The 26,169-nt window shown below is 38.8% G+C and overlaps 2 protein-coding genes across 9 annotated transcripts in view; one reads left to right on the forward strand and one right to left on the reverse strand.

Moving 5' to 3' along the window:
- The window catches only part of aopep (aminopeptidase O (putative)), a 74,000-nt gene extending 64,759 nt beyond the window's left edge, over positions 1 to 9,241 (forward strand). For all 3 annotated transcript variants that reach the window (XM_083553647.1, XM_083553649.1, XM_083553648.1), the window contains exons 15-17: positions 4,750 to 4,836; positions 4,926 to 5,082; positions 8,652 to 9,241. In XM_083553647.1, coding sequence (XP_083409773.1) covers positions 4,750 to 4,836; positions 4,926 to 5,066 — 228 coding nt within the window. In that variant the 3' untranslated portion in view covers positions 5,067 to 5,082; positions 8,652 to 9,241. The remainder of the gene's footprint in view (positions 1 to 4,749; positions 4,837 to 4,925; positions 5,083 to 8,651) is intronic.
- Positions 1 to 26,169, reverse strand: part of fancc (FA complementation group C) — a gene marked incomplete at its 5' end in the record, with an annotated part of 63,739 nt that overhangs the window by 16,568 nt on the left and 21,002 nt on the right. For 2 of the 6 annotated variants that reach the window (XR_014535577.1, XR_014535578.1), the window contains 7 exons: positions 10,599 to 10,777; positions 11,574 to 11,762; positions 12,922 to 13,096; positions 14,361 to 14,457; positions 15,963 to 16,038; positions 17,216 to 17,315; positions 17,671 to 17,726. Coding sequence is in view for 2 of the 6 variants with exons in the window: in XM_083553674.1 (XP_083409800.1) it covers positions 10,649 to 10,777; positions 11,574 to 11,762; positions 12,922 to 13,096; positions 14,361 to 14,457; positions 15,963 to 16,038; positions 17,216 to 17,315; positions 17,671 to 17,726 (822 nt within the window). The other 4 variants (XM_083553674.1, XM_083553673.1, XR_014535579.1 and 1 more) reach the window with 3 other exon arrangements.

Here is a 26,169-nt window from a genome sequence, read left to right on the forward strand (position 1 = left end):
CTCCCCCTCTCACTGTCTCCTCTCATCCCTTCCTTCTCTCATTCTGCCTTCCTCCCTCCTCCCTTCTCTTCCTCCTGCGTGATAGCCGTTCTCTTTCCAGCAGACAGCATTTTCCAGCCTGCCATTTATTGTCACACTGAGGTAATGTAGGCTTTTAGCGGGGACTTTATTAACTTCCAAGGGCAGGGTGGTGCTCGGTGCACAAAAACGTTTTTTTTTTTGTAGTATAAGGTATATTGAGACATTCCTGCAAACTTTCGAACGAGCAGCAGTTTTGGGAATGCACTGAGTCGGGGCATTCATGAGACAAAAAAAAAAGATTCCCTCAACGCTGTATAGTTTGTGAATACGATCTGTTGTGAATAACCCAAAAGTTTTCCGCATGAAGCAGATGCAGTTCTGCTATGCTCCAGGGCAGTATGTTTTGTTTGAAGTGTCTGTGAATCCTGCGTCGATTACCGAGGCAGCCGTAGCTTTGTGATAAGATGAGCTAAAGGCTAAAGGGTTATGGCACAACTTGGAGCTGGGTCACTGTTTGGTTTAGAGTTAGGTCAGTCTTCCCTCAGGCAAGTTTTCATTCTCCTGACCGATGAAGCCCTCGCTGTTGTACTGAGCCCAATGTCTCTTAAACGTGATAGAGTCCTTGGGCTGCGCTTAAGATTCACCCAGACATCTACACACCTTTCTAAACCTGATGCTTTCCTGTACTGGCGGGAATGTAACGCACGGGGGTAGGGTGAGCAAGATGGCGTGCTGTTTCATGTGGACTGTTTCCTTTCCGTGTGCGCGTTTGCGCTTGAGTACCATCTGTTGGTCAGGCACACAGAACGCATTGTCCCACAGCTGCTTTCAAAGACCTGTCTCAGAGTTCACTCGGTCAGACCAGCCAGGAAAAGAGCATTTGATATGAACCACGCCAAAGAGCCCCAGAAAATCCACTAGATACGATGTGTGCGTTTGTGTGTGCGCACATACATTAGAGAAGACCGTTCTGTGAACTTTACTATCGGCTAATCTCTTAATTGCAAGAGATTTTTTTTCCTTCCAATTGTTGCTCCTTTTCTCGTGTCCTGCTATTTCCAAACCGGCATTTAAACCAAATTATGGTTAAAAATGCTTATTCTTTAGGAATTTTTTACAAATGATTTACACAAAAAAGAGAAAAATGTGAACAAGGCATCACTTGTAATTTGATCATTTGCATCAACACTGAAATCCCTTGTTAGAATCCTATTTCCTAGATTTGTGCAGGTAGAGAAATAATGTAGTACGCAAGCGCTTGTGTATATGGCGCTCGAATGCAACACAAACACAGCAGACTGCTTCATTGTGAGCTACACTCATTTTTTCCATCGATTTGGAAATGGCCTGTTCACAGCTGCTTTTTTAAATCTAACATACCAGCTTGCTCCTTATCATACAACTGTGGTGGAGAAAGTACACCAACCATGTATTTGAGTGAAAGTAGAGACGCAGTAGGTAAAATATGACTCCATTAAAAGTGCTCCCTTTAAACTTTCACTTGAGTAAAACTACAAAAGTATTTGCATTCAAATGAGACTTTTAATCAGATCAGTGTATGTGAAAATATCTGTTACTCTCAGCACAACAATCTATTAATAGATTGATATTAATGTGTCAAACACTAATTGATATCTAATAAATGATCACTAGCCCAAAAGCTTCTTTTTAACTACTTAAAAGAATCGTGCAAATAAAGCCACAGGTGTTGTGTTGAGTTCGAGTCAGGAGTTTCTTCCATCCTTTCTTCCTCTCTAAATGTTCTGCTTGCTGTTGAACTGATGCTGAACTGTATGATGGAGGCAGATACCACCAGGTAGAGCACGTGCTCTTCCCTGTTTGGTGGCTTGCTACGTTTGACCAGTTAAGTTTTTATATACTCATAAATAAGTAACAGCTGATTTTGCAAAATGTTGGTTTGTCTTTACATTTACATTTACATTTGCGGCATTTAGCAGACGCCCTTATCCAGAGCGACGTACAAAAGTGCTTTGAGTCTCTAGTAATGAATAAATCTGCACTGGTACGCAAGATTACAAACTTAATATAAATATAACCCTTGAATTCTACGAGCTTCGAAGTGCTAATTTAAGTATTTCAGGAAGAGGTAGGTCTTCAGTCATCGCTTGAATATAGTCAGGGACTCTGCTGTACGGACATCTAGGGGAAGTTCATTCCACCACCTCGGTGCCAGAACAGAGAAGAGCTGCGAACTCTTACAAATGTGCACGTGTTTGCCATGAAAAAGTACATTTAATTATGCTTTTGGACTTGAACTACTGAAAATTTCATGTTTTAGCTAAAAGAGGGGAAAAACAGGGGCAGGGGATGTACCTGTTGCTTGGTTGTTAGTAACTGATGTTTGCCTTAGGTCTCAGAGTTACAGTGCGAGGGAGAAGCCCCCGGGCACAACAGCTGCCTCGTTCTCTCAGGGGAAACTCAGTAATTACACGGGCATTCCACAGTTTATTACTCCAAACGGTCGTGCACATCCACACATCTTCTCACAACGGGTTTTTCACATAACGCTAATGCATCGTGTTTTCTGTCCCAGACAAAGACACTGATTAGCAAAGCACAGTCCTCCGTGTCTATGGTCATGCTGAAGTGATTGGGACAGAAAGTAATCAGAGCCAAAGTACAGAATGTCTCTTTTACATTCTCTCTCCGTGTTTTTTTGTTAAATTTTGTCAGTATTATGAGGTCAGTGTAGTAGAACACTTTTTTTAAACACAGAGATGATACAGTTTGTGTGTTACTCCGTGTGTGTGCCATGTGTTCTGCTAATTACAGCTTGCTGTTTTCTCTAGGAAATGACCCTGCCTGTCCTCTCTCTCTGCATGCAGTCCTGCTTTAAAAGTGCTTTCACTGCTGCTCTCCTACACACTCAGTGATGTGTGTGGAAGATGTGCAACGATTCCATTTCCTTCTACCGTCCATTTTTCCTCTGCATGAAGCTAAACACTGGGTCACCCTCCCAGCTTATTAATCATTAAACTCCCCTTTGACACCTTCATGCTCTTTCATACGCTCCGTCCTTATGGTTTATTTCCCCGCTATTCCGAACGACACACAAACAACGTGTAGAAAGTAGAAATATTATTTTAATCAGGGTTTTCATTCATCTGTTCTAAATGAAACATGCAAGAAAACGTTGTTACTGATGATGTCGAATCTGCATTTCGCTTCCAGAACACACAACATTGTCTGTGCCAAGTCATAACACTGAGCAAGAATGCACAGAAGGCAAAGGGGCTATTGTAAATCTGAGTAGAGAAAGAGAGGGCAAATAATAGAAGGATGAGCAAGCTGGCTGACCTCCAGTAGGTTAATGTGTGTGTGTGTGTGTGTGTGTGTGTGTGAATGTCGTGGTAAATCAGCGGTAGACAGGATGTAGAAGTTATCACCACACAGCCACTCTATAGTGGAGCACCCGGTCTCGAACACACAAGAGAGCAGGTGGGATAGAACATTTCTCTCTGTTCTCTATCTCTTTCTCTTACATACACAGTATACACACACACACACACACACACACACACACACACACACACACACACACACACACACACAGCAAGTCTGTAGCATCTTCTTTGATCACACTTTGAAGTCATATATAAAATAATAGCCAAAGAAGTATAAGATACAGTATGTGGACAAACCATTTACATTTAGTGCCCATTTGCTGTTATAATAACCTCCACTCTTCTGGGAATTTGGAGTGTGCTTGTGCAGATTTGTGCTCCTTCAGCCACAAGTGTGTTAATTAAGGTTGGTTCTGATTTAGACGAGGTGAGGAGGCCTGAGGTGCAGTCGTTTTAAGTCATCCCCAAGCTATTCAGGTCAAAGCTCGATAGCAGGAGATCTTCCACTTCATCCAATATAAACCATATTATCATGGAGCTCACTTTCTAATTTTTTTTTTTCTGTAAAGCTGCTTTGAGACAATGTCTGTTGTGAAAAGCGCTATACAAATAAACTTGACTTGACTTGACTTGACTTTGTGCACAGGGGCATAGTCATGCTAAAGCAGGATTGGGGTTCCTAATTCAAGTGAAGGGAAAATTTAATGTTACCACGTCTAAAGGCGTCCGATACAATCATGTGCCTCAAAGTTTGTGGCACCAGTTTGGGGAAGAACCACATATGGCTGAAAAAGTCACAGCGATATACTTTTGCATTAAGAAAGGTGTTATCAGTCATATTAAAGAATGTGCTGATGAAATGCTGGGAAATATTAAGTTCAGTGTCCCAACAAGCTAATGAAAAACACATGTAAGTAAATGCGTCTGAGAATTATTTGTTAAATGCTTTTATTGGTTAGTAGAGAGAAGTAAAGCAGGAATGACTCTTAAAATGGCGAGTCAACAAGTAGGTACCCAGCTTCAGTGTGGAATGTGAGAGGTAGTGGGTCAGGTGGTGGTTGGGGGAGGTTTTTGTGAGGTCAGAGAACTAAGCAGGCTTCTAGGGACAAGGAAATGAGAGAGAATGAGAATAGGAATGAGAATGAGGAAAGGGACAGAGCCAGTCTGTGATCTCTCCGAGCAGCACAGCTAACAGAGCTCCCTTTCATACAGCAAAAGGGACACACACACAAGTACACAAGCACGCACACACTCACAAAGTTAGAGTGTCCTATGAAACTGATCGAGGACACACACGTGATTGTGTAACGTTGAACATAAGTGTGTATGCTGTGTTTTTGAACGTACGTCTGTGTATCTGTAGGTGAAACATCGCTGGTGTGAGCTGGTAATCAAGCATAAATATGCATCTGCCTATAGAGATGTTGAAGATTTCCTCTTTTACGACCAGGTACGCCATGGCGCTTACGCTCGGCTTTTGAAGCCTAATAAGACTCCATTTTGTTCTGGTATATGATGTACGTGTGTGGTGTGTTGCAGGCAATGGGGGTTTATCTGTACGGCGAGCTGATGGTGCAGGAAGATAGACGTCAGCAAGCTTTAGCACGACGCTGCCTGTCAGCCATCAGAGACGATATGGACCAATCAGCACGCAAGATTGTGGAAGAAATGATCCTCTAATTCAGGAAGGGAGCAGGTAGGGTTTATTTTCCATCTTTCAGCTCCACCGTGTGCCCATTACTTCTTTCCTTGTAATGTTTATTTTCCTGACCTTTAACCAGTAGCAGTTGCTGTGATGTATATTTAATAATAACACTGATTCGAGAGCACAAACAATTGAATGAGATCAAATCTATATATAAAAAAGGGACAATCCAAAACTTGGTCCTTTTTATCACCCCTGCTTTTATTTGCAACATATTGTGGCAGGAAAAGCATGTTTTTATACCCAATTGTGGACCGAAATTTAACTTCCTCTAAAAGTAAACTTCCTGTAGAGCACAATACGTTTTAATGTTTCTTAAAACAAAGAATTAATAAATGAAATACACATTATGCATTCAAGTGCCTTATAAAGGGACATTGTTTTTGCCTAATGGCCTTGTGTAAGAGTTCACTTGACCACTGTAGACACCTAGAAGTTTCAGGCTATGTCTACACTATGCTGGATACATTTGAAAATTGCGTTTGTCAAGAAAAATCCACACTGAAACGTCTGAAAACGATCACGTCGCTGTACATCGCGTGAGCAAAACGTTAAATGCTTTGACCTTTTTCTTTCTGGCTCTTTGAAACGTCGTGGCAATGACTAAAAATGCATCATAGCCTCCGTTTTCACAGCCCAAACATGCGTTTTCAAACGAAAACGTATCAGTGTGGACATGGCCTCAGTCTGCCTTCCACCCTCTTCCAGGAATCTTGTCAGGTTCTGTTTGAAAGATGAAGAATTTTGGAACACATTTCTCCAACAGATCTGGGAAAAAAAAAAAAAAAGGGGGGGTCTGTGAGTGTTTTCCTTCCTTCGAGACACGGTTCTAAGACATAGTGCCATTTCTCGCAATGTGCACGTTCACCTTTTTATCTGCTTTTTTTTGCGTGGTTTGAAGCATCATGGGAGAAATTCGCAGGCTTCTCATTACCATCTTGTTCCTTCGTTCTAAACTGTGAAGGAGAGACATATGGTGTGAACTGTGGGCAGAAAGGGGAGTAGAATGGCTTTGAAGCCATTTACCGCTATAGCTATTTTACCGTGTCTTCACGCATCTATATGATCCTGTTTAAACGAGCCGCATGTCACATTGGGCCTCGCTTGAAGGAACTGCTAAATACTTGTCAGTCTCTGGGAAAGAAGGACTTATAGGCCATGCTCGGCCTGGTAGATAAATCCATTAGCCGTCTCCCGCCAACCCTTTTTGGTGTAGTCGTCTAGCTTTTATCCACCAACGAGACAGCTTTATGTGTGTGGAAATCGGAGAGGGAGGAGTGGCTTGTGTGGATTTCTGCTGGCTACACCACCAATAAATCATGCTGCTTCCAACAACTATCTGACATCCCAGGCCTGCGACACAGTGTTTGCTCTTGGGCCAGTTTATCTTTGTCGGACTGTGTCTGGTTGTTGTCATTAATTTGCTCGCCAGGCACCTTCGGGTTGCTCGTCCTCGGCGCCTCGGGAGAGGAGGCTGATGGTGGTGGATGGCACCTGTTGCTCTGAGGTGCGTGGTGGAATAAATCATGTAGGGCAACAACCCCTAGTTTATAAACACAGAAATGGGGGTTGTTGCTGGTGCTTTTAACACGAGAAGCACCATGAAAAAGAGATCCTTACTTAAAAACTAGATCCCCTTTCGTGTTGGTTTTGGGATTTTTGTGTCCCTGCTGTCAACATCCACACTTTATCGCATACTGTTAACATACAGGCTTTTAAAAAGTAAAAGACAAGTGCGAGAGGTATGTATGGGCTTTCGCCTCTGGAACTCGTCTCCACGTGACTAACGAGGGCCATAACCTCGGTTCAGCCGAGCGTGGCCAACTGCAGGAGTGTGAGAGCATCTGCAGCTCTTTCCTTTCATGTCGGGGGGGTGGGGGGGTGTGTGGGTTCCTGGCGTGCTGATTTGTGACTTAAGATAAAAATCACATTGCCAGGGATTACCACACAACCACCACCTGGACAGCTGCTATAGCAACCAGATGCAACAGTGCAGGGTAAATAAATAAAAAACGCATTAGACACACAGGGAGTTAGGTGAGCTTTGGAGAATGTAAGTTTTAGATGAGGATGTTTTCTCCCTGAGCTTTGGTGTTACCAAGCATGCACATACAGGAGACTCTCTCAGACCAGGTGCAGAGCTTAGCTGATTGGTGAACAGTGATTGAACTCTTTGTTCACAGTGGCTAAGTTCTGCACTTGATGTGAGCATTATCAAGAAACTGGAAGAAACCGAGAGAGAGAGAGAGAGAGAGAGAGAGAGAGAGAGAGAGAGAGCAGGAGATGATTTGCCCTTCCTATGGTAGAGGATGTGAAGTGTTTATAATTAATCCTGGAACCTGTTTTTCACCACAGAGTGGATATAAGTGAGAGAAAGAAGATTAAAGAGGCTTCAGAAAAGGAGGTCTGGAAGATCAACACAATAGTAACACGTTCTCATTGTTTAATTTTTGTTTCCACTAAGGCAGTATCTAAAAGGTTCCACAATCACCACACTGAACTTTAAAACGTGTGAACTTTCAGAGATGGTGAGCTGATTTGAAGCATAGGTAATACCAAACACGACAAGCAGCCTTGAGCTAAATTGTATTTCTATAAAAACAAAAAAACAACCAGGCTAATAACACTTATAGTGAGAAGCCAGAGTGCAGCAATCGTCTTTCCCAACCTACCACACATTCTGCCATGTAATGGTCAGCTTTACTACCACTGCATCACAAACACATGATTGTCGTGCTCTTTGTTTCGCTGCCTCAAAAGGGAGTGGAATTCCAAAAAGTGCTGTAGACTGGTACCTTATGAAGTCAGGAACATTTTGCTACAATGAGATCGAAACATCTGCATTGCTGGGCTTAAAAAAAAAAAAAAATACAGGTCCACTTTTAGCCTGGCTGCTTAAAATAGAGAAGACAGGAGGAGGAGACAGGAAACACGTCGAGTGAGTGGACAGCTAACGGCCCTTTCTGCCAGCACACTGTCGCCTAAGCCATGACAGATATAGGAGATAAATATGAAATCCAGGAGAAGCTGGGCCATAAATGTCTATATTTAGAAACTAGTTAAAGATGCATTACTATCAGAAGGCTAGCACAAATGGAATTAGTGGCACAGGCTGTATTTGAAATATCATTAAGTTCTATTCCAGGGGAAACGAAGTGCTAAATATCTTCGGTGGAAGCGTATTAGCCGCGTCTGAAGGTTTGTCTACGGACCTCATACAGAGAGCCGAGAGTCAACTGGACCTTGCCTCCCGTGCCTACTGAGCTGATTACAGTACTGCAGAAACACTGGCTCAGTTCAGCAGGAACAGGAGTCTGGTCCACAGACCCCTGTATCTACAAACATCCATGTTGCGTCCTGACGACTCTTGGTGGCTCCAGCGGGGACGCTCACGGCATTTACACCAACAGTGTACCAATTTTTTTGCGAACGCTATTCAGTACAGTTGTGGGGTTTGTAGTGTGGGTCAAGCATAAAGGAATGATAACATGTCAGGCACTGCTTTGTTTTTAAATATCCATATTAAAAATCCACATCCACTTGTTCGTCTCTCTAAACAGGACCCTACGCAGGCGTTCTTCTTCAGGCTCGGAGCGTGGAAACAGCAGAGGGATCTCCACTGCAGCACACAGCCACATGGCACAGCACTAATAACCATCTGATTTATATACACAGGGCAGCCACATGTATCATTGTTGAACTATTGATGATATATTTTTTATAAATGAAGGTTGTGTTATTCTGCCCTACTAGAGAATAACACAGGCGGCAGCGGCCGCGGAAACGAATGCTTGGTAACCGTTTGTGTAACAAACATGGCAAGCCGCCCTTATATTTTCATGCAAAACATGTTACCTCAGCATTGGTATTCCAGTTATGACTATTTGGAAACAGTGAAAGGTCAGTTTCTGGTATTTAATGCTGCTTGGTCACTGGAGGCTAGAGCTAGCACGCTGTATAGATTTTATTGGTGTCATTTAAGCGCGATATCAACTACACAATGAAAGAAAATTCAGCATAATATTGCTTACTTGCTTTGTAACGTCCGACTGTGATTCCATTATCAAATAATGATTATTTTTTTTATATATTTGAATAATGTTTTTATTGTTTCAAGGTTTTCTGAAATAAAATGAAAGATTCTACAAAAGGCTTTGTGTGATCACACTTTCATTTGTGTTCATTTGAGTTTACTGGCTGTCGGGGTTTTTTTGTTTTTTATTTGGCTTTAGTTTTAGTGCAGTAGAACGTGACAGTAGCAGGCTGGATTTGGTATTCTTAGTGAAGGGTAAGACTGGAACAGAGCAAAAGAATAGAAGAAGAGGCTGTGCTGAGAGACTGAGGCCAGATGGGAGACTACTGATGATGAGGAAGACCTTTTTGAATTTAGACGTGTCTTGGTGCTGGAAGGGGGGAAATAAATAAAAAATCTTCTATCACACATGTTGGTCTGTATTCTGTATATTAAAAAAAAAAGAGGGAGAGAGAAATTACATCTGTAAGCAGTGTTTACAGCCTTTATTATTTTTTTAGCATTTGTTTTTAAGGTTTTCAAAAACAAAACGAAAGTGATTTAAGACATGGTGCTCTTGTGCAAGAGCTGTGTCAACTCGGTCAACATTTGCTCACAAGATTATATCAGTAACTGAATTGAAATCAAATTACATTTAAAAAATGGAAAAATGCAGTTGTTTAGAGCTCCCTAATTGCGGAAAGGACGGTAAGGCTCTTCTCTTAGGGGGTAAAAAAAAATAAAAATTGTCCGAGCCCAAAATTGGCAAATTATTAAGCTTTTGAAGGTCTTAAAAAATAATCTTTGGTCAGAGAATTAGCGAGCATTAAACAAATGTGCTTCTGAGATCTCCTGTGCCACCATTTGCTAATTTACTTTTACTGCAGTGAAGTGTTAAGGGGAAAAAGCTAGAAACAGCATAGTTAAATTCCATAGTCTTCACAATGGTAAAATTAGGAACATTTTCAAATAAAATGTATATAAATAACATATCTGAGTTAAAAAATACTGTTTGACTGCATCAATATAGAATGATAGACATCGTAGACTCTTCTTTCTACAAAAAGCTAAAATCATTCAAATAAATAAAATGGAAAAAAAGTTCCTTTATCTATTAGCTAATATCCTGACCAATAATTAGTTTTTAAGACCGTTAAACGATTACAATTCTGCTATTTTGGTGATGGCTCATTTTATTTGCCCAGGAGTTTACACATCTCCTAACGTCAACATTCACACATTGAAATAATTATAAAAAAATAAATAAATTGAGAAATAATATAACCTCTGTACATATTTTCCTTAATTGGGTTTTCTTCATTATTTTTCTGTATTCATACATGTCTCCGTTCCTTTTAATTGGCCCGATATGACGTTGCCTATTCGAAATAAATCCAGCAGCTGTGCTCAGCGTATAAATGTCATTTTCAACAGCCCCAGCTTTCAGTGTGGAAGTATACCATGCCAGAAATCCTTGTCCTAATAAACAGCTTACCGCATGCCAGCGTTTGGGCACGTCCACGTGTTAATGTGCAGCCTGAGGCACTATGCTCTATGGAGTATGTCCTTAAGCATCTTGAGCCTGGCATCCACTGCACCATCTCCTTTTAGCTTCTGATGCACAGAGGAGAGCATACACATGGCTCTGCCCCTCACACCAGCATCAGTCAGCACCTACACATACAAAACAATCCCTTTGGTTACTTAAACTTATATATAATGGTGAGTCAAATAAAAAGTTTTTTTGATAATATTATGAAAAAAAAAAAATAAGTATGTTGTCCAGATGTTTACTAGCATTTTTTGCAAAGGATTTCATTTGATTCCACTTCTTATATGAAGGTTTACCATCAGGTTTAGTGGCAGCGAGATAAAGTGGTAAATGCAGTTACAATTGAATTCAAATATCGAGATTAACGACAAGTCATGACATGGCCGACTGCTACGATCTGATCAAATCTGTTCTCTGAGTGTCCAGTGCCATTTAGAAACGCATCATATAAACGTGGTTATATTTTAATGTAATATTAACAGACCTGGATTTTCAGGTACGACCTTCTTTACACTCGCCTCGGTTTGACCCAGGATTTTCTCCGCTATTACAAATGTAAAAATGAGAAGAAAAATGTGCAACTCGAAACAAAAGCCTGCCATTGCCACATCTCTAAATCAGTGGCATTAAGAGCGAGTAGCAGCTGTTGTGGGAAAGCAGAAAGCTGGAGGTTGTAAACTTGTTTTTGTTCAGTGTCAAGGGGTGGACTAAAACCTTCTCCATTTTACAAGGTGCAGTAAACAGCTGGGAGCACACTTGAACATTTTACTCCCTGCATACCACAGAAACCCCTATACACTAAATATAAGCACTAAGGACCAGGCCACCTAGTTGTGCACTAGTTCCCTTTGATGACGGAGTCAGTAAATGTACATGTATTTCAGTGAACCGAGTGTACTGTATGTTGTTTTGTTTTACCTTCTCTAGAACATCTGTCACCCTGCTGGTTGATACTTGAGAAAATATGGCAAAGTTAAGGAGAAGACCGAGAAATAGGTTTGCTGACGGAGTGCAGAGGAGCTCGTTCACAGCAGACAGTCGTTCAGAAGACAGAGTGGGGGCGAGGAAGAGAGTCTTCAAATCGCTCCATGCCTGTCTTGCCACATTCTAACAGACAATAGATATAGTGTTAATCAGTCATTTTATACTCTAGTTAACTCTGTCTAGGAGGTTTTTATTGAAATTCCTCTTTTAAGCTTGTAAACACTGGAACAAAATGGATCATGAGGTACACAAGAGTAGATAAAGTGCAAATACACGACGGTGTTAAGGCGAGTATACGGAAAAGAAGACCCCGAAAAATAAATACAAAGAATTTGCATGGTAGCACAGAGAGTTTCCTCACAGTGTCTGATGCGGCTTTATAAGGTTGAGGTGTGCGCAGTGATAATTAGTCATGCTGCATTAGATGTTGGGCTAGCCTACTTGAGTACTGGGGGCAACCAGGTGTTGAGTTATCTGACTCCCTCAGGGAAGAAACTGGTGCAAAGTCTGTTCTTGGATGCTGCTGTATTCTCTGAATCGTCGCAATACTGGTAGCTTGGCAAAAAATGCTGTATGAAAACCATATTATTGTGAAATAAAGTAATGAGATTACAATTTGAGGAGGCTCTATGATGTGTTAGCAGGTTCTTACAGAATATAGATTTTATATTTGTATTCATTTGAAAGAACTTCAGTGCCAACAAAGTTTTTTCTGCCGTTGTTAAGAGCGCTGTTACAAATGTGGGGTCCACACGGCCTTAGTTTGGGGACCCCTGCTTTGACATTATACCATTTGGATGTAATAATGTAAAAGCACATTTGGAACAGCACTCTTAACAATGCCAGAGACATATCCAAAATAACATTTCATATCTGTATTTAATAACAACATTTTAGTTTTCAAACAAAACCTATTTACCCACCAATAATATGCACAATAGTAAAAAAAAAAAAAAAAAAAAAAAAAAGCTCTTTTAATAGACGATATATCTCTTAAAAAGTAATGCTCGTTGTATGGTGCATAACAAAATAATAAACTAATTTAAAATTACAAAAAAATATCCACAATAATACTGGTAGTCACTCCAGTCCATGTCATTTTCTGTTTCAGCCTGACCCGGCCCCAATTAAAAAAAGAAAAAAAATTATGGTGACCCTGAGAAAAAACTTTGGGGGACCCCTGACGTAAATAATCTATTCCAGATTTCATCACACATACCATTTTACAGTTTAATCAGACTGCATCCAATTTCAGTTACACTTGTTTAACTGAATGTCTTACATTATGCTGAGTGCTCTGGTGCCCTCTGTTGGTGGGGTCATGGTAGAACATCAAGAGAAACAGCAAAGGGTCTGATTGCCCAGATCCTACAGAGACCAGTAGCTGAGCAGCAACATCTATCCAATGACCAGCCTGGACAAGCAAGAACCAGACCTCAAACACAGCCCTGTGTCTTCTGCAACACAGTCAGTACAGAAAAGTGAGCTGGATAATGACTGCACGAAAGAACATTGGAAATTCCAGACATTACACATCTGTTTAATGTGCCCACATTTAAGAACATTTGGTTTGAACACCACTGCTCCAACTTTGTGGTCTTTGTGGTCTCCTCTTAATTAGACAAAATATAAGCAGCTAACACTTTTGTTTTGTCTGTTTTGTGGTTAAATAAAACACATGTGCACTGCACTGACAGAGAAAATGATGTGCATTAAAGTGAACAGTTGCATTATTATGGTAATTTAGTCAGATCAGTGGGGGCTGAAAGGTTTCTGTGATCGTGCTGCGATCCAATATCCCAAATAAGGGCAAAGACATTAGTCCACATAGCATCTGACCTCAGTTATTACCATTTCATAACCAGCATTTTGTCGCTTTTGGTTCAGCAATATCTACAGCTTTTGCTCTGTACTTTACACACCAATACATCTGCTTAAGTTAATTCCATTCAATTCGAGTTTGTTCTATAGTGCTTTTTATAATGGACATTGTTTCAAAGCAGCTTTGTAAAATGTAAGGATTATAGATGTAAATATAAGTGTTATAAATATGTTTTGATCCCAGATGAGCAAGCCTGGGATGAGTGTGGCGAGGAAAAACTCCATTAGATGGTATGAGGAAAAAACCTTGAGAGGAACCAGACTCAAAAGGGGAACCTATCCTTACCTGTGTGACACCAAGTGTGATAAAAAAAAAAAAATATATAAAAAATCATAAAAACATTACAATCACTGGAAAGCGAGAAATATCATGAGCACCGGAGTGTGTGAGTAATGTCCTTTTTACAGTCAGCTGGATTTGGAATCAGGTGCTCCTGAGCAACTCATAAATTAGCTCAACTTCTAAGATCATTATAGATTTAACACCAACTCCTCCATGCCAGAGCCTTTAAATGTTCATTTTAAGCCTTTAAATCTGCGCACTTAACCAAATTGACCAATCACATCATGGTAGCACAAGGCATAAAATCATCAATGTTTAATTACTGTTCATATCAAACATCAAATAGGAGGGAAAAGGTGTAATCAGGGACTTGTTCATTCAGTTTGTTTTAATGACCTCCTCTGTATATTTCAAAAACCTCTGATCTGCATGATTGTTTGCATTGCACTCCTGAGACATTATTATCAGACCGGAATGCTACATGAATAAGCAGGGGTACAGGTGCTTTTGTTACAACAGAATAAAAAAAAAAAGAAAACATAGGTTTGTGCTCTCACTTGCTGCTGTCCTCCTCCTGGTTTCTTTCTTGAAGAAATGTCTTTACTAATGTCCCAATCCAGCTCAGGTGCTCCAACCACACATTCTGTGGCACATCTATGAATAAGGATTATGGTGGGGTTATTGTTGTAGAGTAAAGAGAACACGGATTGTGATATATTTAAAAATAGTAATACTGGTATCAGCCCATTCCAATTACCCAGCCCATATTAATATTTCAAAAAAACTGTTATTTTTATATAATGTTTTCATTTGAAGCGGAATTCTGCTCCACAAAAATTAGTTGCATTGTAATCATGAATATGAATTTAATTAAATATAATTAAATATACACCGATCAGGCATAACTTTATTGTTATAGCATTATGAGTGGTGAAGTGAATAACACAGATTATCTCTTCATCGTGGCACCTGTTAGTGAGTGTGTTTTACTGTATTAGGCAGCAAGTGAACATTTTGTTATTAAAGTAATTGTGTTAGAAGCAGAAAAATATGGGCAAGTGTAAGGATTTGAGCGAGTTTGACAAGAGCAAAATTGTGACGTCTAGACGACTGGGTTCAAAGCATCTCCAAAACTGCAGCTCTTGTGGACTGTTCCCAGTCTGCAGTGGTCAGTATCTATCAAAAGTGGTCCAAGGAATGAATGGGAAAGGGCAGTCTGATCCAACAGACGAGCTCCTGTAGCTCACATTGCTAAAGAAGTTAATGCTGTTTTGTCAGAAAAAGGGGAACCAACACAGTATTAGGCAGGTGGTCACAAAGTTATACCTGATCGGTGTAATTAATCCTAACAAGGTAAACACATTCTAAGCAAATTCCAATGATGATCATTATATGTTTTATTCCTCACCATTACTGGGTTTTGGATTGGTGCAAAACAAATTTCATTTCATTTCATAATACATTTCTTTTTACAAAAACCTAAAAAAAAAAAATACATTTTGATTTCCTTTTAGACACATCTTGTGAGAAACAATGGAGTTAATTGGTGACCTAAAGGTCTTGAGAATAAGTGATATTTCTAATAAGTATATTCTGACATATACTCTATGTATGTATCACACTACTGATCTAACTTTGTGATATCACACAGGCCCAAGGCTATACGATTACTCATATACACTTTCATCAGTGTTCTCCCGGAGACACCCTTAAGCCAAATTGCTTATTGGTCTGTGATGTCTGAACTGGAGCCCAAATTCACCATTTCTAATAGCTTTTGTCTCCCATCAGTACCCTTTGAAACAATTGTTGTTCAGTGAAGCCAAACATCTTTGCTCCCCGTGCTGCTCGCACACATTATGAGTAAGTACAGACACTGTGGCTTTGTGTGGATATCATCTGCAGACCTGCGATCTGTAACTGTGTTTGCAGCAGTATGACAGGAAGGTGTAGTGTGTTTGGTGATGTGTTTAGGAATTACATTCACTGGCACTGTTGTGTCTGAAAAAGCTTCCAACATGAGAAAATTTGATAACAGGTTTAAAATGTATACTGTATTTTTTTAAAAGACCGATCTTTGCTCATGCAACTGAAACATTCACATTTTGAGTAAAGATGTACTGTATATAAAATAAAAAAAAGTTTTGTATATACTGTACCTGATGGTATAGTCAATAAGGGTGTGAGCAGGTCATGAGGTACATGAGGAAAAAAAGATCTCAGTGGTAGTCGTTGCTGAAACACACACATTTAGGTTTCTCAAAGACTAATTAATTATGAAAATATTAAGGGGAAAAGCATTCCTGATTATTTTACACAAAAAATATGAGTAATTTAACATTTGATTGAAGGAAATTTCAAAACCCACATATTGAAATTAACACCTTCAGGTGCCTTGCTGAGAAAGCTGAAGGTGATTGATGGGCCAAATATGTCTCCAGAACTGAACCCTACTGCACACCTATGGGGCATCTTTAAGCAGAAGGTGGAGAAACACCATGTGTCTAACATCTAGGAGCTTTGTGATGTCATTATGGAGGAGTGGAAAAGGATCCCAGCAACAACCTGTGCAGCTCTGGTGAATGTCATGCCCATGGGGATTAAGGCAGTGCTGGATAACAATGGTGCCCACACTAAATAATGACACTTAGGACACAGTTTTGCCATGTTCACTTAGTTAGTTTTTAGTTTAGTACAGTATTATACAGTATCTCACACTTTTGTGAGATACTGTATGTATGTATGTATGTCTCTATGTGTTCTGCGTTCTTTGGCCAAATGACACTGAATAGACCTTTTTTCAACACAAACACAAAGAAGAATTGTTGTAACAAAGGGAATCCATACTGTTATTATAGAGTATCAGATGTTTCTCCTCAAAGCCCTAAGAAACTTGATAGTATACATGACAACATGCTGGGTGTGATTTATGACTAATTCCACACTGAAATGCTTCAATGGTCACAGAATGACGCTTTTTACATTTCCATGTTATTAGCAAAAAAGTAAAAAAATAAATAATAAAACAGAACCACACAAGACATGGTTTTGTTGACAATGTTTTTATAATCTCAGAATAAACTGAATTTAATGAAAGGCCTCTTACATACAGTCAGTGTGGGATTAGTTCAATAAACCTTTTTACACATTCCAAATATTGCCAATAAGTCAAAAGTCCTGTATGTACACTACAGTTTTATCATACACATCCATGCTACTTTACCATTAATATAGTACCATCATATTATTGCAAAAAATATCTATATGATCAACTGTGTGGACAGAATACACAGGTTGCAATCTGTTTAAAGTATTAAATCTTATTTGCATTTTTATGTTTCAATTATTAAAATAATTTAAGAAAAAAAAAAAAGAACACAGTAACAGACAAAATGATGAAGGTGGCTGATACCTGTGGCCTTTGTGCAGCACGCGTCTGAAGAAAACATCTAGTGAAAACTTGTAATAGAGTTCTCAGTGCAACATTGTCTTCGATTGATATTAGAGCATTTCTACAAATACAAAAGAAAACCCCACACATTATGAATTTTTTTACCTTTTGTAGAGTTCAAATGTCTGGGATTACTACTTTATTTTCACTACTACAGTATAGTTTTATTTAGTGGTTTATTATTAAAGAACAATAACTTTGACCTTGACAAATCCATGGATGAAACATTAATATATTAGAATTTTGCCACCAATGTGTTTATTTAGAACACATTGCAAATCACCATATGCTATCTGTAGTAAGCTCAGGCTTTTGGACAATACTTGTAGATGCATTACTGGTATTTGAATTCATCATTAAAAACTTACATTAAGCAGTTTACCAATTGGCTGCACACAGTTGAAAGCATCACCTACCTGAAAATATCATTCACTATGAGAAAGATGTGGCAGTTCAGCACTGATGCTTTGGGCTAGAAAAAAAACAAACCAATTAAAAAAAAAAAACAAAGAATAAAAACAAGGCAGCAACCAACATTTGCAATATGCATGTCAGATCTAGGAATAGCACTAGGGGGCAATGCAGCAACATCAATGAGGATTATAAACCGTGGCATTCCATCCAGGCTTCCTTCCTTCTTTTTCTCTCTCTCTCTCTCTCTCTCTCTCTCTCTCTCTCTCACACACACACACACACACACACACACACACACACACACACACACACACACACACACACACACACACACACACACACACACACACACACACACACACACACACATCTGTAATTACTTTAGTGGCTAAAATCAATCCTAAGTTTCTTCTTCAAAACATGCAACCATATACATTTAAGCAGCTGTTTTAATTGACCTGCACATAAGCAGCTGTACATGCATGCCTGAAGTGCATTTATTCATATTTTTATTGGAACACAGGCATAACTATTATATTGCCATTTTTGCACCAGTCATATGGGCCAGGAATGCAGTAAAACACAAACTGTTTAACAGACACAAGAAAAAAAACCCTTTAAAAAAAAACTGTGCCCTTTGATCAAACAAGCAAAGTATGTATTTATGTAGGTGATGGAAAGAAGTTACATGTTGTTTTGCTTTGCGTTTGCTTGGCTGCTAAAAACCCTACAATGAGCTCCTCTCATCTCCACACACACACACACGCGCGCGCACACACACACACACACACACACACACATACACACACATACACACACACACACACACACACACACACACACACACACACACACACACACACACACACACACACATCCCCTTTCACCCCCCAAAACCAACAAGAAGCATCTTAGATATTCCCGTAACACTTGCTATTCGACGCCTTGCAAGAGCTGCCAATTTGCTGTTCCAATAAAAAGAGATGTTTTAGCTACAAACAGCAGACGCTGCTCATTGATCCTTTCTTTAAAAAAAATGTAAATAAAAATTGCAAAATGTAAGGGCAGTAACTTTAAAACTATTTCACTACAAGGAACTGTAACGGAGTAGGGTCAGAAGAAAACAAAGTATAGAAATGAACAAACAGGTGACACCCACGGGACGCTTTGACAGCAATTGTACAGATGTTTGGTCATCTTCATGGCTCAAACTACGACATAAAAACAATCAAATCCCTCATCCCATTTTTCAATCCCATTTTAATAGGTCAAAGCATTAGTGATGGATGTTCCTGGTATGCAGTGGTTAATAACTACCAAAAGTGACCCAAGGTGAAACAACCAGTTAACCAGTGACAGGGTGATAGATATCCATAACATATTAATGCAGGTGGGGAGTAAAGGCTAGTTCATCTGGTCTAATCCCATAGAACAGCTAATGTACGAAATGCTGAAAATGTTAACGCTGATTATGGGAGAATTCCAAATTCCTCATATTTCCAATCCATGGAGGTCCCGCCTCGTACAGGATTTAAAATCTTAGAACCAAGTATCACAGCACAGCTTCAGAGGTCTTATAGAGTCCATGCCTCAGGTCAGAGCATTTCTGGCTATACAAAGAGGGATCTACACACTTTTAGAGATTGGCAAGCCTCATTTACTTAATATGTATTGTCATAGACGATCAGTGTATATGCTAATGCATGTTTATAAAAATATGACACTTCAATTTAAGGAACTATTTCACTTTTTCCGGGTCACTGTGGAACTGCAGATTACCAAACACCAGTTCACTGCAGAGCAGAGAGGAGATGTTCACCCATACTCACAATCACATCAAGAGGCAATGCATTTTAGCCATTTCACCTGCTTTTTTTTAGGACATAATAAGAAGTAAATGAAAACAATGGGGTCCAGTAAATGGATGATTTTGTGGCTAGCATTATTCAAATAACCAAGTCACTAAGTGTGATCTAAAAAGTGTGACCTGCACAACAAATAAAGATCATGCCTTTATTTCTGGAAGGTTTCATTTTTGTTGTAAGGTGCTGGAATTTGATTTAATGAGTTTTGCTTACTGCCAAAGCATACTACTTCTTGTAAAAAGTAAAAATAAATAAATAAATAAATAAATAAATAATAAAAAGCCAAATTAATAAAACCAATATTTTATACATAAAATGAATAAAACCCAACCATAAGGTGTTTGGAAATGCAAAGCGTTCTAGGTTATGTCTAATGTTTATGAGGAAATTTTAAGAGCTGGTAGGTTTTCTCATAGGGTTGCACAATATTACCTTCAATCATAAAAAAAAAAAAATAATAATAAAATCAGTTGGATTCCAACTTTCCAATACTTTGGGTCCTTTGTATGACCTTAACACAATGATGTCATTTTCCCTTGGGTGAATCACATACATGCCGCTAATCAAGTGTGTGCAGTGATACAAATCTCACACACACACACACACACACACACACACACACACACACACACACACACACACACACACAGTATAATGTGATAAAATCACTTTGGAGATAAATCCACCTGGTTTCCTTTCATGCCTGCAGCATATCTGAGTCAAGGAATTAAGTTTGGGAATGTTTTGTCTACCATGCAGATGAACATGATAATCTAAAAAAACAGGTTGAAGATATTAGCAAAGCATCTTCCTGAAAAGCATCCTGCCCTTCACAGAGAGCTCAAAAGTGAACAGGTTAGCTAACTATACTGTCAAATGTTTCAATATGAGAAAATGTATTAATCGGATTAGTCTCTGTAATTTAGTTGACTAAAACTAATCATGAAATGCTTCACTGTAGCCTTTTTAAGGAAGTGCACATTACTATAAAAAAATAGTTAGACCAAGTGCTACCAACAAGTCAAATTGGGCCCAAGTTAATGGCCATAAATGTTTAACTGCATGATTAGATGTACAAAAAAAAAAAAAAAAATCTATCTATCTATCTATCTATCTCTCTCTCTCTCTCTCTCTCTCTCTCTCTCTCTCTCTCTCTCTCTCTCTCTCTATATATATATATATATATATATATATATATATATATATACACACACACACACATATATATATATACACACACACACACACACACACACACACACACACACACACACACACACACACACACACACACACCGTATTTCTCGGACTATAAGCCGCTACTTTTTTCCCCACGTTTTGAACTCCGCAGCCTAAACAACAAAGCGGCTTATTTATGGATTTTTTCCTGACTTCACAAACTTCAAGCCAAAAAACTGAGCGACATAACATTAGACCAATGAAATTTCCGAACGGAAACCTGTGTTCTGAGCTGCACGGCATCGGGAGAAAAAACTTTCACCGGTGGCGCACGACGATGACAAAAGATAAACTCCCCAGAGAAATACAGTGGAATGTTGACCTACGAGTTTAATTCGTTCCGTGGACGAGCTCGTATCTCAATTTGCTTGCACATCAAATTAGTTTTCCATATTGAAAATGTATTCATTAATCCGTTCCAACCCACAAAATGACACCCCGTTTTTATGTTTTATGTTATTAAATTGGAAAATACATTTCTAAATAACAAATCTTGTATAAAAACATAATAAGGTTTTATTCAGTGTATTTTCCTTGGAGATGAGACAACTTGAGTTAACGCAAATGCCGGTTGGGTGGGTGTGTGTGTGTGTGGAGGGGGGGCAGAGGCGATAAGCGGAGGGAAAACTCATTTTTTAATATCACTTCTGTACACTACGTATCCCTAAACTTTAACATTTTTACTTTTTCTTCTTTGCTTATCTTAATTTTCGTCACAATCTTCGCTTTCTGGCTTCGCTTCACCATCTAGCAGCGGCGTCTCGAGCTCGTACCTAAATTTTTTGAACAAAGCAAAAAAATCGACCGAGTGACCGCTCGTACCTCGGAAAACTCGTACATTAATGCACTCGTAGGTCAAGGTACCACTGTAGTTGTGAAAGGAAGGAGGAAGACAGTGAACAATGACTTTCTTGGTCGGCTACTCTTTAGATACAAGCCGTTGTAACGCGTTGAGTCTGGGTGAAGAGATAGTTTGCTAACTCCAGTTACAACAGAAATCATATAAGCACAGACAAGTTTCCAAAACTCGTGCTTTTTTATTTTTCTTGGCAACAGCGTTACGGGTTAGTCAATGAAACTTAGAAATGAGCATCAGAAAATAATAAGGACATAATCCTCAGTCTCCACACACGCAGTAATAGCGGAAAAATGCAGTGGCAGCCTATTCCCAAAATACCGCTATGCACCTAATAGAAGCGCAACATATTGCATTTAGTGTCTTTCGTTAAAGACTGTGTAAAGTTCATTAGGTACGGTGTAGACACCTGCGGCTTATTTATGTTAAAAATAAAAATCTTTGTCAAATTCAGTGGGTTATATATGGGTGCGCTTTATAGTCCGGAAATTACGGTATATATTTTTTTTTTTCAAAAAAGAAATTAGAAAAAGAGATGATCTCACTGAGTACCTTATAATATATAGTTCATCTCTGTCTCATGAGATTTTTTACGATCTTGAATTTTATTTAAAAAACTATTTAAAAAAAAGATATATCTATAGCAAGTACAACTGTGGTACTGCATGGTGTAGGTAATGTACCTGGTCACTAATTACTTTTATATATATATATATATATATATATATATATATATATATATATATATATATATATATATATATATATATATATAAACCATTATTTTGCAGAAAACACACTGATCAAAATTTGAGAACAACAATGGCTGTAGCATGGAAAAAGATTACAAAAAATTTTCTGAAGGTTACAACAGTCAGCAATTAGTAGGAAGTGTACAGGCCTCTGCTCTGAATGACTTCAGCACATCTGCGGCCACAGGACAGCACTAGTCTCTCACACTGCTCTGGTGTGATTTTGGTCCACTCTTCTTCCAGTCTGCTCCACAGTTCGGTGACTGTAGTGGGGTTCTTGGCCATAACTTTGTCGCCAAGGATTTTCCAGAGGTTCTCTATTGGGTTGAGGACTCTGAGCAGGACTCTAAATCATTATTTGTTGTCATTATTTCAATGTTTTTAGTTTCAAGGAACTGCTTTACCTGTTTTGCTGTGTGACATGGAGCGTTGTCCTGCATGAACACTGCGGGCTGATTGGGTGATTAAGGCAGGAAAGGAACCATATGTTGTTGAAGAAGGTTCTGATAAACATTTGCATTCACTCTGCCATGTAGCTGTATAAGAGGCCCAACTCCTGCTGCAGAAAACATGCCTCAAACCATGACACTTCCTCCTTCACTTTTCACTGACTTCTTTACACACTTTGGGTTCAGTCTTTCTCCAGTTTCTCGCTGAACATAATGTTTCCCATCGGACCCAAATAAATGAAACTTTCTTTCATCACCGAAGTGAACTTTGGACCAGTTCTCCTCCGTCCACACAACATGCTCCTCAGCAAAGCTTAGTCTAGCCTTTTGATTCTTTCTGCTAATGAGAGGTTTGGTCACTGCAGAGTGGGCTTTCAGTCCAAATGCTCTTAAACGTCGAGACACTGTATGACGAGACAGATCTTTACCCTGTTCAGCGCTGAACTGGTGAGCAATTCCAGCTGCAGTGTGGAAACAATTGCCCATTGAGATCCTCCGCAGTATCCTGTCCTCTCTTGTATTTGTCTTCCGTGGACGACCAGCCTTCTTGGCGGACTTGAATGAGTTTGTGATGTTGTAAAGATTCAATATTCTTGAAATCACAGATTTGGAACGACCAACTTGTCTTGCTCTGGCTAATAGGGTCATCACTTTGGCCTTAATCTGGACAACCTGCTGCCGGAGGCTTTCAGTCACTTTAGAACGGCCCACCATCTTGCAGAGTCAGTAAAACTGGAAGTTAGGCTGCCAGTTAAATAGGTGTTGACAGATAATCAAGGAAATTAGCACCAGGTACCAGATTAACACCAATAACTGGGAGGTATCTGAAAGTGTTCTCTAATTTTGATCAGTGTGTTTTCTGCAAAATAATGTTTTTTTTTTTTTTTTTAAATGCCTTAGTTATTTTGTGGAAAAGGTGTTCTGGTAGCATGGTATGACAAAAACTCCTTCAACTGTTGAGCAGTGAAGATGACATTATTTCAGAATTGTTCAATTGTTTATAAATTGTTCTCTAATCTTGATCGATATATATACACACACACACGCACGCACGCACGCACGCACGCACGCACGCACGCACGCACGCACGCACGCACGCACGCACGCACGCACGCACACACACACACACACACACACACACACACAGTATCTCATGGAATTCACCAGAGTTGCACAGGTTGTTGCTGGGATCCTCTTCTAGTCCTCCATAATGACATCACAAAATGTATAAAGTTTGCAATTTCAGCAATAGAAATTTACATTTATATAAAAAAGGAAACAAATTTCTTGTTAAATTTAATAGACCTGTTTTATTTTATCTTGTATATTTGATAAAACTTTTCAGATTACTTGATTAATCGATGGATTAATCGCTAGAATACTCGAATACTAAAATAACCTGTTTTAGTGTCACGCTGGTAACTGGACCTCAAACTGGACCTCATGTCATATTAGTATTAAAATATCATTTAGAGTAAAATATTTAATCATGATTATTCGCAATTTAATAGATTAAAATATTTAATCATGATTATTTGCAACTTGATTGCTCGTTTTAATCTGTTCCAAATGTGCCTTAAATGAATAATTAAGTTTTTAATTCTCTAATCAACATGGACATGGACAAATATTAATGCTTTATGCAAATGTATGTTTATTATTAGTGAAACCAAACTTAACATTAAGACAAAATTTTATTTTATTTTATTTATTTTTATTTTTTTAAGTAATTATGGTGTTTTAAATTAAATAAATCATTAGGACAACAAACGAAACCTTTGCTATGTTTCCACATGGACGGTTAATGAGGTGATACTGGAGAAACTGTACCTCTTCTAACTTTCATACGGATTACATAATCAGAGATATATTTGTTTTATCTGTGAATTAGTTTATTTAAAAGTAGCCTTTTCAAGCTTTCTATTCATATATTTAATAAGTCTGCGAGGCAGGTATTCACTGATATTCAGGTTGTTTTTTATCTGTCTGTGAAGAGAGATGACTGAGACGGCAGAGAGCATTCCTGGTCTGTTTTCTTTATTTTACAAAAGCACAGCGTTTTGCTATTATGAGTGTATACAAATAAAACTAGACCCTTTACAGATTTGAATGACGTATTGCTCTTATCTGTACAATCAAAAAAGACGGCGCGTTTGTCGACCCCAGAGGGTTTATTGGGCGCATCATGCCGGATTTTGGTGTTAGTTAAGCAAATACTTGCAAAATTTTATATCTCTTTTATATTTATTGATTTCTCATTTATAAAAAACAGTCAAACAAAAATGCACGCTGCATTAGTCGCACGTTAATAAAATTTGTGCCGTTAAAATGAATTTGAGTTAACTTGTTATTAATGGGTTAATTTTGACAGCTCTAATGAACATATTAATACAAAAAGAATTTTTTATTTTGTTTCCTAATGAATGTTTCCAGCATGAACATACACCATATAGAACACAAGCAGAGAGAAGATGATGATGATCAGGTGATCAGGAATGTGTCTTTTCTCAGTCATGTTTACATCGCTGACTCCCTCGGTCTCATCCATGTTAACCCCAAATGTCTTGTTGCCTTCTGCCTGCTCGGTGTTTGCTTCATAAACTACTATGTCTGTGGTGTGTGAGAGGCAGAAAATAATATGCCAGTGGTAGATTGTAAAAGCAGCGCAATTATAAGAATTAGGTTGATGGGCTGAAAACGGTGCGCAGTGAGAAAAAAAATATTGTAATTTTACCACATAGATTAAAACTAAAGTAACGAGCCTGGTTTGAAAATGTAAGAAGTTACCTCTGTCTACCTGCCATATAACGTTTCTTATAAAAAGATAATAATCATTTACACCTTATTACTAGTAAAGCACCCCCCCCCCCCCCAAATAGTGTCAAATATCATGAGAGTTGTTATTGGTATTGAAGTCAAAATTCTGTGAAACCACACTACTTTTATGGGTCTTGCTCCCTAACAAATCTCACGAATAGTCAATTGTAGCTTAGCCAAAAATGTTTTGGCAATGAGAATGTAGAGTGATGCTGTTTATTGTTATTGAATCTAAACTCTGAGAATGGCGAATGGAGGGGGATTAAAGCTGCAAAACTTTTTTTTTTTTTTTTTTTCTCTCTATTTCCCCACTTTTGATTGCAGTTTAAACAATGCGTTTGTCAAAGACAAAAACAGCAACGAAGAGTTGAGGGCTGGCAAATTATCTGACATATGTCAAATAAGTCCTGGAGCACAAACATATAACAGAGAGATTAAGGTGCTCTCATTGAGACTTTTGCAATTTTCTTACAATAAGAGGAGACATGTTTACTAGGGAAACAAATGAAGGCATGTTGTTACT

This window comes from Silurus aristotelis (genome assembly GCF_946808225.1).
Source record: "Silurus aristotelis genome assembly, chromosome: 11".
In the NCBI taxonomy this organism is placed as follows: domain Eukaryota; kingdom Metazoa; phylum Chordata; class Actinopteri; order Siluriformes; family Siluridae; genus Silurus; species Silurus aristotelis.